At 45.4% G+C, this 15389-nt stretch overlaps 1 protein-coding gene across 1 annotated transcript in view; it reads right to left on the bottom strand.

Moving 5' to 3' along the window:
* LOC147096204 (zinc-binding protein A33-like) overlaps nucleotides 1-15389 on the bottom strand; it is a 69385-nt gene that overhangs the window by 27117 nt on the left and 26879 nt on the right. Inside the window, exons 2-3 of the mRNA XM_085975073.1 lie at nucleotides 2895-2990; nucleotides 2315-2548 (exon numbers count right to left, since the gene is read on the bottom strand). Coding sequence (XP_085831199.1) covers nucleotides 2315-2548; nucleotides 2895-2990 — 330 coding nt within the window. The remainder of the gene's footprint in view (nucleotides 1-2314; nucleotides 2549-2894; nucleotides 2991-15389) is intronic.

Raw genomic sequence — 15389 nt, 5'->3', positions numbered from 1 at the left:
GTCCTCACTGTACTGTGAGTTACTCCACAACATTACAACTGACTCGATCTGACTGCACAACACAACTCACAGAGCTACAATCCAATTGTAAAATCCTGAAGTCTCAAATTCTTAGAATTAAAGTATTATTTAAAGAGAGTCACTTTAATCTATTCAAGTTGTAATTTGCATGTGTCCTTTTCTAGAATCTGAAAATATAATGAAGAATAGTCAGCACTGATTTCAAAAGGGAAGGTCATGCTTGACCAACCTTATTGAATTCTCTGATGTAACAGAAAGGGTAGACAAGGGGAATTCAGTAGAGGTATCATATTTGGATTTCCAAAAGGCCTTCGATAAGGTACCGCATAGTAGACTCGTGACTAAGGTCAGAACATGTGGAGTCAGGGGACAAGCAGCAGAATGGATAGCAAGCTGGCTACAGAACAGAAAACAGAGAGTAGGGGTTCAAAATAGTTACTCAGATTGACAAAAGGTGTAAAGTTGTGTTCCACAAGGATCGGTGCTGGGACCACTGTTGTTCACCATTTACAGAAACCCTTTGGACTCGGGAATTGGAAGTACAATTTCAAAATTTGTGGATGACACCTAATTGGGGATATAGTTAATACTAAGAAGGACCGTGATAAAATACAGAAAGACATTAATAAACTTGCAGAATGGGCGTGTAATTGGCAAATAAATTTCAATATAGGCAAGTGTGAGGTGGTACATTTTGGTTGGAAGGAAAGGAGGCCACATACTCCTTGGAAAATAAGTCTAAATGGGGAAGAGGAACAGAGGGATCTGGGGATACCAGATACACATATCACTAGAAGTAGTGACACAGGTTAATAAGGCCATAAAACAAACAAAGCACTGGGGTTCATTTCTAGAGAATTGCGAAGCAGAGAAGTTTCTTAAACTTGTATAGAACCTTGGTTAGACCACACTTGGAGCACTGGGAACAGTTCTGGGCCTAGAAATTCAGTAGGCTTTGCGCCCACTTTTCGCCCAAAGAGGGTTTCTGCGCCAGTGTAAGAGGGTGCGCTGATATTCAGCGCTGCGGTAATGGCGGCGGTAGCCGGTAGCGCTGCGCCGACACCGATGACGTCATCGGTGTGCGCAGTGCCCCGGTTCCGCCCCGCTTCCGGCCCAAACCCCATATTTAGTTGCGGCCGCCTCTTCTGCAGCGGCCGCAAACAGCGTTTGAAAAACGGGGCCGTACTGCTGCGCTACTGGGGCGCTTTAAGGTGGAGGTGCGGTCGGCCGCTTTTTCGGCGGCCGCCTGCCTGCACCTCCCTCCCCGGCCTCCTACACCACCCCCCCCCCCGCGGCATTGGTGGCTGATTCCCGTGAGCCCGGCACTTCTCCGTGGTGCCGGCCTCATTTGACGGCAGAATTCAGCGGCGATCTCACGGCTGCAGGCAGCTCCTCCTTAAGAGAAGGAGGAGGCCTGCAGAACCCCAGCCTGCCGCACCGCATCGGGTGGCGCAGCGGCAGCTGGAGCACTGAAATTCACTTTCAGCGCCCCAAGCGGAGGCGGGCACACCCTGGAACAGCGCCAGTTCCGACTTGGAGCGCTAAAAGTGAATATCTGTCGGGCGCAACTGGCTCTGCGCGCAGCGCTAACTTTTGGGCGTTAGCCTGCTGGCGGGCCTTAACTGAATTTCTAGGCCCTGGTCTCCATATTATAAAAAAAAGATAGAGGCCCTGGAGAAGGTGCATAAAAGATTTACTAGAATGATACCAGAATGGAGAGGTTGCACCAATCAGGAAAGAGTGAACAAACTGGGGCTCTTTTCTCTAGAAAAGAGAAGACTGAGGGGTGACCTGATGGAGGTCTTTAAGATTATGAAAGGGTTTGATAGACGTAGAGAAGATGTTTCCACTTGCAGGGGAGACCAGAACTAGGGGCCATAAATACAAGAAAGTCTCTAATAAATCCAATAGTGAATTCAGCAACAACTTACATTTATATAGTGCCTTTAACGTAATAAAACTTCTTTACCCAGAGAGTGGTGAGAACGTGGAACGCGCTACCACGTGGAGTGGTTGAGGTGAATAGTATAAATGTATTTAAGGGGAAGCTAGATAAACACGAGGGAGAAAGGAATAGAATATGTTGATGGGCTTAGTCTACGAAGGGTGGGAGGAGGCTCGTGTGGAGCACAAACACCAACATGGACCTGTTGGGCTGAAAGGCCTGTTTCTGTGCTGTAAATACTCTGTAATTCAATGTATTATTCTAGGTTTTGATGGCACACCCTGCGCGGTCTTGGAGACTGTGTCAAAGAGGGACGAAGGAAACAAAAACCAATAAATAAACAGCTACCGTTAAAAACTTGATGCTGTCCTGTTCATTCAGCTCTTGTTCAATATCCTGAACAGTGACTGAAAGCGATGAGATTTCCTCCGTTATCTTCTCAATCCTCCCCTTCATCTCCCGACTGTTTTTCTCTTTCTCCAGTTTCAGATCTTCCAACACAATCCTCTCCTCCTCACGGAGAAACTGGTGAAGTTTTTCAAATTCTGTTTTAATCTGTTTCTCTGTCTTTACGCCTTGGTCCTTTGGAAAAGAATAGTGAGATTGAAAAAACAAATGAGCATTTTAAAAAGGTTGTGCAGCCTGTGCAGTTCTCTTCATACAAGAATCTTTTAGAGAAAAACATTCCCTGCTGCAGTGAAATCCTGTTAATGGGGACCAGATGATAATTTATTCAGAAGAGGGAGCTCTAACTGTGGATCGAGCTGCTGTATTTTCGTTAATTCCGGTTTCACCAACACAAGGGAAGTGTCTGTGCTAATTCAATGATTATCTAAATTGAGATTTTACTTTGGTAATGGACATTCAACGGTTCAAAGAAAAACAAATCGTGATTGGAAAATATACAACAAAGTGACATAAAACGTACCTGAATGTGGGTTAATGTTTTCACATAATCACTTTTTACAGCGTCACATTCCTTCTTCTTGTCCTGGACCGGCTTCAGTAAGGTTCGCAGTTCCTCCTGAACAAAGATCAGTTAATTTGTACACTTTTGTGCCATAAACAGCTGAAAATTAAATACCATCTAGTTTAATCAATGAAAATTCTCAGAGCATTCATTCCCTCGAATATAGAAGATTAAGGAGTGATCTAACTGGGGTGTTTAAGGTGATTAAAGGAGATGAGAGGGGAGATAGAGAGAAACTATTTCCTCTGGTGGGAGCGTCCACAAGGGGGCAGAACCTTAAAATGAAAGCCAGGCCTTTCAGGGGTGATGTCAGGAAGCACTTCTTCACACAAAGGGAAGTGGAAATTGTTGTGTCTGTGTCTAATAAGACACAGACTGCAGGAGAACGGTGCAACAGGTGTTTACTGAACTTGGGTTACACTGGAACTGAACTGTACAGATTACTACTCAGTGTTATAGACAGGTGTGGTCACTGCCGGTACTGCAGTATACATGAGCTGTAAAAGATAGTTCCTCCCTTAAAGGTATATACATTACAGAAATCTGGGACTCTCTCCCCCAAAAAGCTGTAAGGCTGGGGGTCAATTGAAAATGTCAAAACTGAGATTGATGGATTTTTGTTAGCAAGGATATTAAGGGTTACAGAACCAAGGCCGCTACATGGAGTTAAGATACAGGTCAGCCATGATCTAACTGAACGGCAAAACAGGCTCAATGGGCTGAAGGACCTGTTCCTGCTCCTATGTACAGCTCTCAGACTTTTATGGGACCCCTTTTTCTTCACATTCAGCAGTTTCTGAGATAGATTTTCAGCTTGCTGTCTGGCATAAAACTGGCGTTAGGGATTGGCCGCCCGCTACAGGAACCACCTGATTCCATTTCCTTTCAAAAAAGACTTGCATTTCTATAGCGCCTTTCACGACCACCGGACGTCTCAAAGTGCTTCACAGCCAATGAAGCACTTTTTGGAATGTAGTCATTGTTGTAATGTGGGAAACGCAGCAGCCAATTTGTGCACAGCAAGCTCCCACAAACAACAATGTGATGATGACCAGATAATCTGTTTTTGTTATGTAGGTTGAGGGATAAATATTGATCAGGACACTGGGGTAACTCCCCTGCTCGTCTTCGAAATAGTGCAATGGGATCTTTTACGACCAACTGAGAGAGCAGACGGGGCCTCAGTTTAAAACCTCATCCAAAAGACGGCACCTCTGACTGTGCAGCACTCCCTCAATACTGCACTGGAGTGTCTGCCTAGATTTATGTACTCAAGTCCCTGGAGTGGGACTTGAACCCACAACCTTCTGACTCAGAGGCAAGTGTGCTACCCACTTTTTTTAAATTATTAATATACTCTGTTGAATATTAAGAACATTTACAACATTTACAAATCAATTCCGCTGCTCTGCACAGCCATTCCGCCTCCACATTTTAACATCAAAACCTGAAGTTTAATTTGTCTCCTGTAACATATTAATCGATTGTACTTTAAAAATTGGTTGTAAAATACTAACTTTAAAGTCCTTTCTGAATAAAACATCCACAGAGCCATATAATGATGTTTTAACTTATATTTAAAATACTCTTTTAGATTGATTCTCCTCCCCTTAAAAAACAGAGCATTCCTTCTTTGCACAATCACAAATCTAGCCAAGCTGAACATTAAATTAATTGCCGCTCTGCTAGACTCGGGCAGACTCTCCTGCAATCCCCATCTCAAAATTGAGTCCCACGGGATTCCCATTCTCGCTCTTCGGTCCCCACCCAGCAAAAAAGCTTCACACAACTGTCGAACATAGTACTTAAAGTCATTTAACTGCGGACATAACACCAGTAAATGGGACAGAGTCTCATCCCGTGTCCCACACACTGGGCAAGTTGCCCCCTCCACTCGTCCAATCTTGCACAAGACTGTCATGGTAAAGATCGGTTATGAGCCAATTTGAAATGCAGTTCAATCCATTCTGGACATTTAAAATTCGCCCACACTCCCTTCCAAATCATGTTGAAGTCCAGCTGTGGGTATATACTCTGCCAAAACTCCTGACCAGCAGATGTCTTGAATCTCCATTCTCTAAATACCTCATAAAAATCTCGAGTATTACATTTGTCAAATTGGACCAACTCTCCCCCTTTCTCCAGCAGAAATATTGGAAAAGCAGGACGCATTTAACTTCCTTTGGAGATTTCCGCATTTATTTCTTCCATCCAATCCTGTGGCATTGCCCTCACAATCTTCTCATACATGATCCCTATTGCTTTTTTCTCTACCTCCTGATCCTCCTCCCACACCATGTCCCTCACTATCGCTTCCGACAACCAACCTGGAATTACCTCGTATAATACATCTTTCACACATATAATACCAGCTTTTATAAAAGCTTGATTAAATAAAACCTCTTCTTCAATGTTGACCCACCTGTTCAAAAATAAGGGCTGTTCTATAAATGCCTCAGCCCCCTTGGGCATAAAATGCACACATTTTAAAAATTGGGCCCCAGACTCTACAACCCCCTTATAAAACCTAGGGAGAAGTTTAATCGATTTCAAAAATATATTATTGTATTCCATATACAATATCCCCTGCCCTCCTATCCCACTTCGTTTAAAAAAATGCTCAAAACAACGCTTCCAAAAACTTGTATTTGACTTCTGAAGAAATCTCTTCACCCATTTGATTCTAAAGGATTTTTTCTTCAAATCAATATCTGGGAAATTGAGTCCTCCCTGATTTCTCCGTCCAATGATGGTATTGTAAGCCACCAAGGCTGGTTTCCCTTCCCATAAAAACCTCACACAAGCCTCTCGGATGGACTTTTCCACCCACTCAGGAATATCCTCCACCGTCAATAAGTACCATAGCTTAGATAGCAGGAGAGCAGACACCACTGTCACTCTTCCTTGCACTTTCAACCACCTTCTTTCCCATCTTCCCAAAATCTTTTTAATTTTCATAACCTTCGGTTCCCAATTTAATCGATCCACTTCATCCCTGTCTTTCTTGCACCCCATATGCACCCGCAGAACTTCGAAAACCTCCACCACCTTAAAGGGACTTTCCCCCAACCATTCCCCCCTACCCCTTCCTGCAACCAGGCATTGGGACTTACTATAATTCACTCTGGCTCCTGAAGCTCTACAATATTCCTCCACAACGTCCATAGCTTTCCTCACTGACTCCCCATTTCTCAATGTTAAGGTTGTGTCATCTGCATATTGGTGTATCACCGACACCAGCCCAGAACTGGGAACCACAATCCCAACTACACCTTTTGCATCATGTAACCTAATGGTTCTGCTACCAATGTGTACAACAATGGGGACAGGGGACAACCCTGTCTCACTGATCTCTGTATCGGAAAATACTTGGATAAAAAACCATTACATTTAACACAGCTAAATATGTTTGAATAAAAAATCCTTATCCACTGAATGAAATTTCCCCTGAAACCAAATGTTTCCAAAACCTTCAATAAAAACTCATGAGAGACCCTATCAAAGGCTTTCTCTTGATCTATCTTTAATACATAAGCCTCCCTCCCACTCTCTCCCATGAGCTCTATCGCATCTTGGATTGAGACCACAGAGTCTGCGATGTCCCGGCCTATGACTCCATAGGACTGAGAGGGCAAAACTATCTGCGGCAACACCTCCTTCAAACGATTTGCCATAACCCTCGCCAAGATCTTATAATCCACATTTAATAATGTGATGGGCCTCCAATTCTTCAGATCCTGTCTATCCCCTTTATTTTTATAATAAGCTAAGCTTATGATACCTCTCCTCATAGATGGGGCCAGGCTTCCCTCAATTTTAATTTCCCTAAAAACTCCTAAGAGCAATGGACTTAAAATCTCGTAAATTTCTTAATAAAATTCTGCACTTAGTCCATCGGACCCTGGGCTTTTCCCCCCTTCATTCCGCTTATTGCTACTTTTATTTCCACTAATCCTACTTCTTGGTCACGCATGCTTCTCTCATCCTCCTTTAAACCCTCTTCAATAAAAGCAGTAACCTTCTCCATCGCCAAATTCAAAATGTCTTCCTTTGTATATAACTCTTGATAAAAGTTGCTAGCCGCCTCTAAAATCTCCCCACTTTCATGAATGATCTTCTCCCCAACTTTCAACTCTTCAATTAATGATAATCTCTGTCGCAGCTTCTCTTGCTCTAGAAAATATCTAGTGCATCTTTCGCCCTCCAATGCATCTCTAGCCTTTGCACGGAGAATGACCCCCTTGCATTTTTCAGCTCGCAATAACTCCCACTCTTCCATTAGCACCTGGATCTTAGTCTCAGCTCCCTTATCCCCTCCGTCAACTGCTTTACAGACATCTGTAAAACTTTTGTTTATATTCTCTTCTCGACGCCGGTTAGCTGCCGCTCTCTTTTTCCCATAACGTATCGAAAAAACTTTTACGTCATATTTGAAATTGTCCCACCAAACTCTTCTTTCTTTCAAGAACAAGGGTTCCTTCCGAGCATTCTTTATTATATTTAAAATCCCATCTTTATAAGCCATTTCTTTCAGGTGTTGATTGTTTAAAATCCACACCCCTGAACCGATCTTAACTCTGCTGTTCCTAAATCTAAGAACCAAAGCCGAGTGATCACTAAAAAACTTTTTTATAATAAATCTCCATCACCTCAGAACTTAACCCTTCCCGCATTAACACAAAATCTATTCGGCTCTGTTTTAAAACATCACCCACCCAACCTGATCTGGAGAACTCCCTTTTTATGGGGTTCTGGTACCTCCATAAGTCACTCAAATTTAAATTTGCCATCATTTTTACAACCTGGAGTTATCATCCTTAAAGGTCATCTGGGCTGAAATGTCCATCCGAGATAAAAATAGATTAAAATCCCCCACTATTCAAGGATTTTCCACCTCGGCCACTTCAGTGAATAACCCCCGAAAAACTCGCGACGCTTGCAATGGTCGTTCGGTGCATAGATATTAAAGAGATCGCAATTAAATCCCTCCAATTTTACCCTTGGCCGTAAAAATCTCCCCTCAGTGTCCTTGTCCACCAAGGCAACGTTCTCTTTTATGGACGGACTCACCAAAACAGCCACCCCTCTACGGTTATTGTTTGCACAACTTGCAAACACCTCTCCCTTCCAAACCTTCTGAACTCTTTCTAGGATATCCTCATCCCAAAAGGTTTCTTGCAGACACAACAAGTCCGTGCCTCTAAAACCTTGCAACAACTGCTGCAATTTCTTCTCACCCCTCAGTCCGTTCACATTAATCGAGACCAATGTAATCATGGCTCCAAAGAAGGGAAGTATGCCTGATAATCTCCCCATCATGTAATCTCTGGCCCTTCCCTCCTCACATGCTCCTTCCCAACTTTTCGGCCAGCTGTTGCTTTTTCCTGCAGCCTCCAACTCTTTTTCACCTCCTGTTTGAACCTTCCCTGCTGTTTCAGCCTCTTCCTTGCATTATGTTTGGGCCCGGGAGCTGCCCTTTCTCCCTCCTTCTGCCCCTCACTAACCTTACCCTTTCCACATAATGCCACCCCACCCCCCGCTCCACTTCCATGTCTCTGTCCCCCTCTAATTCCTCACTCTCAAGCTCTTCTGTAACCCTCTGTGCCTGCTCCCCGTCAGATACATAATCCTGCTCCCCGTCAGATACATCATCTCCCATAGAGAGTTTTCCCGCTATCGCGGTTTCTCCAACAGTGCCGCTCCCTTCGATCTCATATCCACCTCTGACCCTTGCTCCCTGATCCTTCTCTTTCTGGGACAATGGCGCACCTATATTGTTCCCTTCTGGCGTCTTTGTCTCGCTGCTCCCGTCCTGCTGCCCCTTTAAGGCTCCTGCCTCTTGCACCCTCTCCTTGTCTTGCCCTTCCTGCTCACCGAGTTGTCCGACTCCCCGTCTTTCTTTGGAGTACTTACATTTAAGATGCACCCCGCTCCCGCCTCCTCTCCCCCCGCGGACACCAGATTCTTTAGGGAGAGCTGAACCGTATTATGGCTCGAGTTTGCACTCGACACTTGCTGCCCGCTGCTGTCTTTGTTCTTTTCCACTGTACTTGGTGTGTTTTCCACCATCTCCATCCTGTTCTCTGCTCCGCAACTTTCTGCCTCTTCCTGTGCTCTTTTCTCCTTCAATTTACCAGCTGTGTCCTCCGACTTCTACGCTCCTCCAGCCGCTCCACTCACACCTCCTGCTCCTTCTCCCATCTCATCACTCATAGAGCTTCCTTCTGCCTCACACTCACAGCGGGTGGGGCCTTTGTGACACACCCCACAGCTCTCCGCCTTGCAGCTCCGAGCGATGTGTCCAGACTCGCCGCAATTATAACAGTACAAGTCTGGACAGCTTTTTACAAGATGGTCGTGTCCAAGACAATACAGGAAACACTCGTTTAAATGGCACCTAAATATCCGGAATTCTCTAATAACCGGCACAATTCTCACTCCAAAAACTACAGTATTCAGTCATTTATAAGTTTTGTTTTACTGTTAAGTAATTAAAGAGTTATGGATTACCCTCAACTGGCATTACTGTACTTAATCAAGCATCTTCCACCATCCATTTAACACAACATTCTGTAGGTGAGTACCCAATTATACTGCACATTTCTTGATTTTTTATTTCTGTTTGTTAAAAATAGCCTTGGTAGATAAACCTCGCCGTTATCCGGAATTTTTAATCAATCAGCACCATCCCAGTCCCGTCGGTGCCGGATACCAAAGAGTTTCCTGCAATAACAAACCTTAATTTGGTTATCATGCAGTACTCGAAAGTACTGCACTCCTTCCAGTGTCTCGAATTTCATGCTGTACGGTAATGACTTCACCCCCTCTGGGAACCGCACCTTTACCTAACGGGTTCCATCTGCTACCTGTGTTCCTGGATAGTACCTTTTCTTTATTGCTGAGCAAATTTTAATGTCCCACGACTCCAACTTTTTGATTAGCACATCGTCCTCAATATAAACTGGCAAGTTTAAGAATGAGATCACCACCTCTTCCGAATATAGCAGAGATACCTCCAAGAACTTATCGCCAACTTTCAGACTGAGTAAAAGTCTTTCCACCTCCTCTCGGCCACTGACCGTCACCTCGAACCCAACATTCGGCTTTGGTCGGCAGGCAAAGCAGCTTCCCTCGCCAGTCCTCATGTACGGCTTTGATAATATCATTGTTGGAGCTGCACTCATCCAGATAAGTGGAAAGCATTCCAGCACACTCCTGACTTGTGCCTTGTAGATAGTGGAAAGGCTTTTGGGGAATCAGGAGGTGAGACACTCGCTGTCGAATACCTAGCCTCTGACCTGCTCTTGTTGCCACAGTATTTATGTGGCTGGTCCAGTTAAGTTTCTGGTCAGTGGTGACCCCCATGGTGTTGATGGTGTGGGATTCGGCGATGGCAATGCCGTTGAATGTCAAGGGGCAGTTGAGCCCGATGGCCTGTTTCTATGCTGTAAATTCTATGTAATTCTATGCACTGCTCTTGTTCCAGGTTAGCAGCTCACATCCTGCAGGTATTGCACTGAAGACACGAATGGCCAGCCACCTTCTTAGTGAACAATCACCAATGACTACAATCTCACTCTGACCTGCAAACTGCATCTTTGTTTGGCTGTCTCTGGTTTTCTATCGGCCTTTTCTTCTACGATCTTATGACCTTCTACCTACAGTAGCCTGGTGGTTATGTTACTGGACTAATACTCCAGGGAAACTGAGCTCATATCTCACTATGGCAGTTTGAGAATTTGAATTCAGTTTAAAAAGCTGGTACCAGTAAAAGTGGCCATGAAGTTGTCGGATTGTGGTAAAAATTTAATTGCGGTCCTTACTCAGTCTGGCCTGTGTGTGGCTTCAATCCCACACCAATGTGGTTCACTCTTAACTGGCCTTTGAAGTGGCCGAACCACTCAGTTGTATAAAAACTGCAACAAAGAATAAGACTACAGAGGCTCACAAGGTTCACCACCACCTTCTCAGGTCAATTAATGCTACCTTGACAACAATGCACACATCCTGAGAATTATTTTTAAACTGGGCGGTGCCTGGTATCTGCTCACTAATTATAATCTTGAGCATCTTCACAGGGTTTCTGACCTTTCTTGCTTCTTTCAATAACTTCGATCCATCCAGCATTCCCCTATCATTGGCTCCCTTCAGCACGTGTCCCTCTATGATGAGAATCTGCTGCTGATTGTACTGGTCTATGCTGTGTCTGTGTATAATAAGACACAGACTGCAGGAGAACGGTACAACAGGTGTTTACTCAACGTGGCTCACACTGGAACTGATCTGTACAGATTACTACTCAGTGCTATATACAGGTGTGGTCACTGCCGGTACTGCAATATACATGAGCTGTAAAAGATAGTTCCCCCCTTAAAGGTATATACATTACAATTCCTCCCAGTTTTTGGGGAGGCTTCCTGATCCTTTCTGGATAGCGCCTTTCCCGAGTGTCTTGCTCTTGGTGCGGAGGCGATTCTGGCACCCTGTCGTCGGTTGATTCATCAGCTTCCGATGCTACTGTTTCTGGGGTAGATGCGACCTGTACGTCGGGTTCCTCACCAGGTACGTATGGCTGAGGCATGGGGTTGACTTGTTCCTGTGACTCTAGGATCTGGTCAGCATGGCGTCTCACGATGCTCTTCCCAATGTCCACTGTGTACATTAGTGGGCCCTGCCGTGTGCATATCGTTCCTGGCTGCCATTTTTCTGTTCAGTAGTCGCAGGCCAAGACTGGTTGCCCTACATTGAAGCTCCTTGTTGGCTTCTCATGGATGTGCTGGAATTGCTTACTCTCAACATCTCTTCGTATGTTTGGTCTGAGCAAATCCAGGCGAGATCTTAACCTTCGGTTAAAGAACATCATGGCCGGGGCCTGGTTGGTGACTGCATGTGTCACATTCCGGTAGGCGAACAGGAAATTGTCCACCTTGTGCTGCAGCGGAATGTTGTCATTGTACATAGCCTTTAGTGCCTTCTTAAAGGTTTGTACGAACCTCTCAGCCAATCCATTTGCCTTACCCCATTCATTTTCAAAAACCTCCGTTGTTGGAGCAAATCTGTTCTGGCAAGCCTTTCCTGGCAAAAATGGTCCGTAGGACTGCAATAGTTTTCTCCGTGGTGGTGGAGGACATTTTGATGACCTCAGGCCATTTCGAGTGCGCGTCCACGGCTATTAAAAACATTGAGTCCATGAATGGACCAGCAAAATCAATATGCACCCGTTGCCATGGAGATGAGGGCCACTCCCATGGGTGTAGAGGGGCATGTGGTGGTGCATTTTGGACTTTCTGGCATCCTGAGCAGCTCTTGGTCAGGTCCTCGATTTCTTTATCGATTCCCGGCCACCACACATAAGCCCTGGCTAGGCTTTTCATTTTTACCTCTCCCAGATGACCCTCATGAAGCTCATTGAGCACTCTATCCCTTAACTTGGGTGGAATTACCACTCGGGATCCACACATCAAGGTCCCCCGGCACACTGACAGCTGTTCTCTCCTTGTTGAGAATGCTGGCAACAGTGAGTCGCCATGTGCTGGCCATCCCTTCACCGTCAAGTCATATACCCGAGACAGTGTTGGGTCATTTCGGGTCTCCTTTTCTATACAAGCGTTAGTTATCGGTAGGTATTCAACTGTAGTCGAATGCTATATTTCGACAGGATCCACTGCTGGTGCTTCCTTTGCAGTAGGCAGTGGCAGGCGTGATAGCCCATCAGCGTTTCCATGCTGTTTCATGCCCTTATATTCAATCTCATAGAGGTGCACCCCTAGAAAAAGTGACCATCTTTGTAGTCGTTGCGCAGTCATCACCGGAACGCCCTTCTTCGGATTAAAAATTGAGACAAGAGGCTGGTGATCAGTCAGCAAGGTGAATTTCTGCCCGTGCAGATAGTGATTGAACTTTTTCACTCCCCACACTAGGCTGAGGGCCTCCCTGTCAATCTGGGCGTAGTTACGCTCGGCTGAGGTTAGTGATCGTGACGCAAAGGCTATTGGCCTCCCTGAGCTATCCGAGAATTTGCGCGACAGCACCGCTCCAATGCCGTAGGGTGACGCATCACATGCCAACCGAATTGGTAATGCTGGGTTGTAATGGGCCAATACCTCTTTCGATGTGATTAGTATTTTGCTCGTCTACATTCGTCACTCCACTTCCATGGCACACCAGTTTGCAGTAGGGTGTTCAGTGGGTGTAGTATTGTAGACAAATTTGGCAAGAACTTATGGTAGTAGTTTACCAGCCCAAGGAACGACCTCAGTTGTGACACATTTTCCGGTGCTGGAGCCTTGACTACTGCCTCAATCTTTTCTGGGGACTTATGTAACCCCTCTTTATCGATAACGTGGCCACAATACGAGATCTGTTTTCTAAAAAACTCGCATTTGGGGCGGTTAGCTCGGAGCCCATATTCCTGCAATCTAGTGAGCACCTGCTCCAGGTTGGCAAGGTGATCACTGTCATTTTCGCCCGTGACCAGGATGTCGTCCAAATAACACTCGGTCCCTGGGATCCATTGCAGGACTTGTTCCATTGCCCTCTGCCAAATAGCCGGAGCTGATGCTACCCCGAACACCAGCCGGTTGTATTGGTAGAGACCTTTATGGGTGTTGATTGTGAGGTATTTTTTTGATGCTTCTTCTACCTCCATTTGCAGATACGCCTGGGCCAGATCAATCTTAGTGAAGTGTTTCGCTCCAGATAGCGAGGCGAAAATATCTTCAATCCGCAGAAGTGGATATCGTACGGTGTGAAGGATCGGTTTCACTGTTACGTTAAAGTCCCCACAGATGCGAACATTCCTTGGTTCCCCAGGCGTGCTGCTCAACGACTTTTTCATCACAGGGACGATGGGTGTAGCCCACTCGCTCCAGTCTACCTTGGACAGTACACCTGAACTCTCCAGCTCTGCTTCGACGGCTGGGCGGATCGCATAAGGTACCGGTCTGGCCTTAAAAATTTTGGGCTTGCGTTTTCTTCAATTTTAATTGTTGCTGTCATGCCTTTTAGTGTTCCGAGTCCTTGCTGGAACACTTCTTTCGCGTCGGTTAGGATCTTTGACATTCGCCCAGGTATGACGTCGTCATCCTTTTTGGCAGCCACAGTCAGTGCTTGTATGGAATGCCAATCCAGTTGTATTTTCTGGATCCATTCACGTCCCAGTAATGGTGGTCCTCCATCTTGCAATACATACAGGTCTAGTTTTGGTGTTTCCTTACCGTTATATATAACGGTCACCCTTATTTTTCCTTTGGGGTAGACCTTTTGCCCCGTGTAAGTCTTCAAAATAATTTTTGTGTCTCTCAAGGGTATGTGTGAGAATAGCCGCTTATAGTCCCGTCGGTTTATGACTGTTAGGGCTGATCCTGTTTCCAATTCCATTTTTACTTGGACTCCTGCTATCTTGAGAGTGACCCAAATGGTTCGGTGATCCTCCGTTGTGATCACATTATGTAGTTTCAGACAACTCAGTTCCCTGCTTTCGGAGTCGTTATCACTCTTTTGTTCGTCTGAACTATTCTCCGTCACCTTATGTACCTTCTTGTACTTTTCTTTTGGAGATTTCTTATTGCTGGTTTTCTTTCCTGACCTGCAGACTCATGCTATATGTCCTACTTTTCCACACTGTCTGCACACTTTGTCTTTGAACCAGCAATCATTGTGGTCGTGTGTTGTTCTGCCGCAGTGATAGCACTTCTCTGTTCCATATGACATTTCGTTTGTGCCATATTCTTGCAGTCTCTGTTGTATCTCTGCAGCGCCCCATGCTGCTGCTTCATGTGATACCGCAATGCTGAAAGCCTTGTCCAGCGTAAGGTCCTTTTCAGATAAAAGCCGTTTCTGGGTTCCTTCACTTTGAAGCCCACACACAAACTTGTCCCTTAAGGTATCTGCCAGGCCCGTTCCAAACTGGCAGTGTTTCGATAGTTTGCGCAGTTCTGTCAAATAATCAGCATTGCTTTCATCCTTATGCTGGTTCCGTTTGTGAAACTTGAATCTTTCTGCTATCAGCAGCGGTGTGGGGTTTAAATGTTCCTGTAGTATCGTCACGATGTCTTCAAAGCTCTTTTCCATTGGCTTCGTTGGGGTTACTAGATTTCGTAATAAACCATACGTCTTTGCACCCATTAAATTTAACAATACCGACGCTTTCTTGTCATCTGACACCTCATTTGCCTTGCAGTATACCTCTATTCGTTCGACATATGTAGTCCAATCTTGGACTTCATTGTCAAATGCGGTGATATTGCCACTCTTCGGCATTTTGGGTGTGGTTTAAAATGGCGTCTCCCAATGGCTTAAAATGGCATCTCCCGCGCTTTTCTTCCTCCCCCGCTGCTGCCAACATCGCTCCCGGTGGTTCTCGTGGCAATGGCAGCGCCCTGTAGGTTTCACGCGCTTATCCTGCGCTGCTGCCAATGCCGCTCTCCGCGGTCCTCGTGGCAATGGCGGCGC

This window comes from Somniosus microcephalus, unplaced genomic scaffold (assembly GCF_052327205.1).
Source record: "Somniosus microcephalus isolate GS21.2 unplaced genomic scaffold, FLI_Smic_1.0 unresolved_chr1, whole genome shotgun sequence".
Classification (NCBI taxonomy): Eukaryota; Metazoa; Chordata; class Chondrichthyes; order Squaliformes; family Somniosidae; genus Somniosus; species Somniosus microcephalus.
Note: the sequence above shows the minus strand (reverse complement) of the source record. Positions and strands in the feature narration are given on the sequence as shown.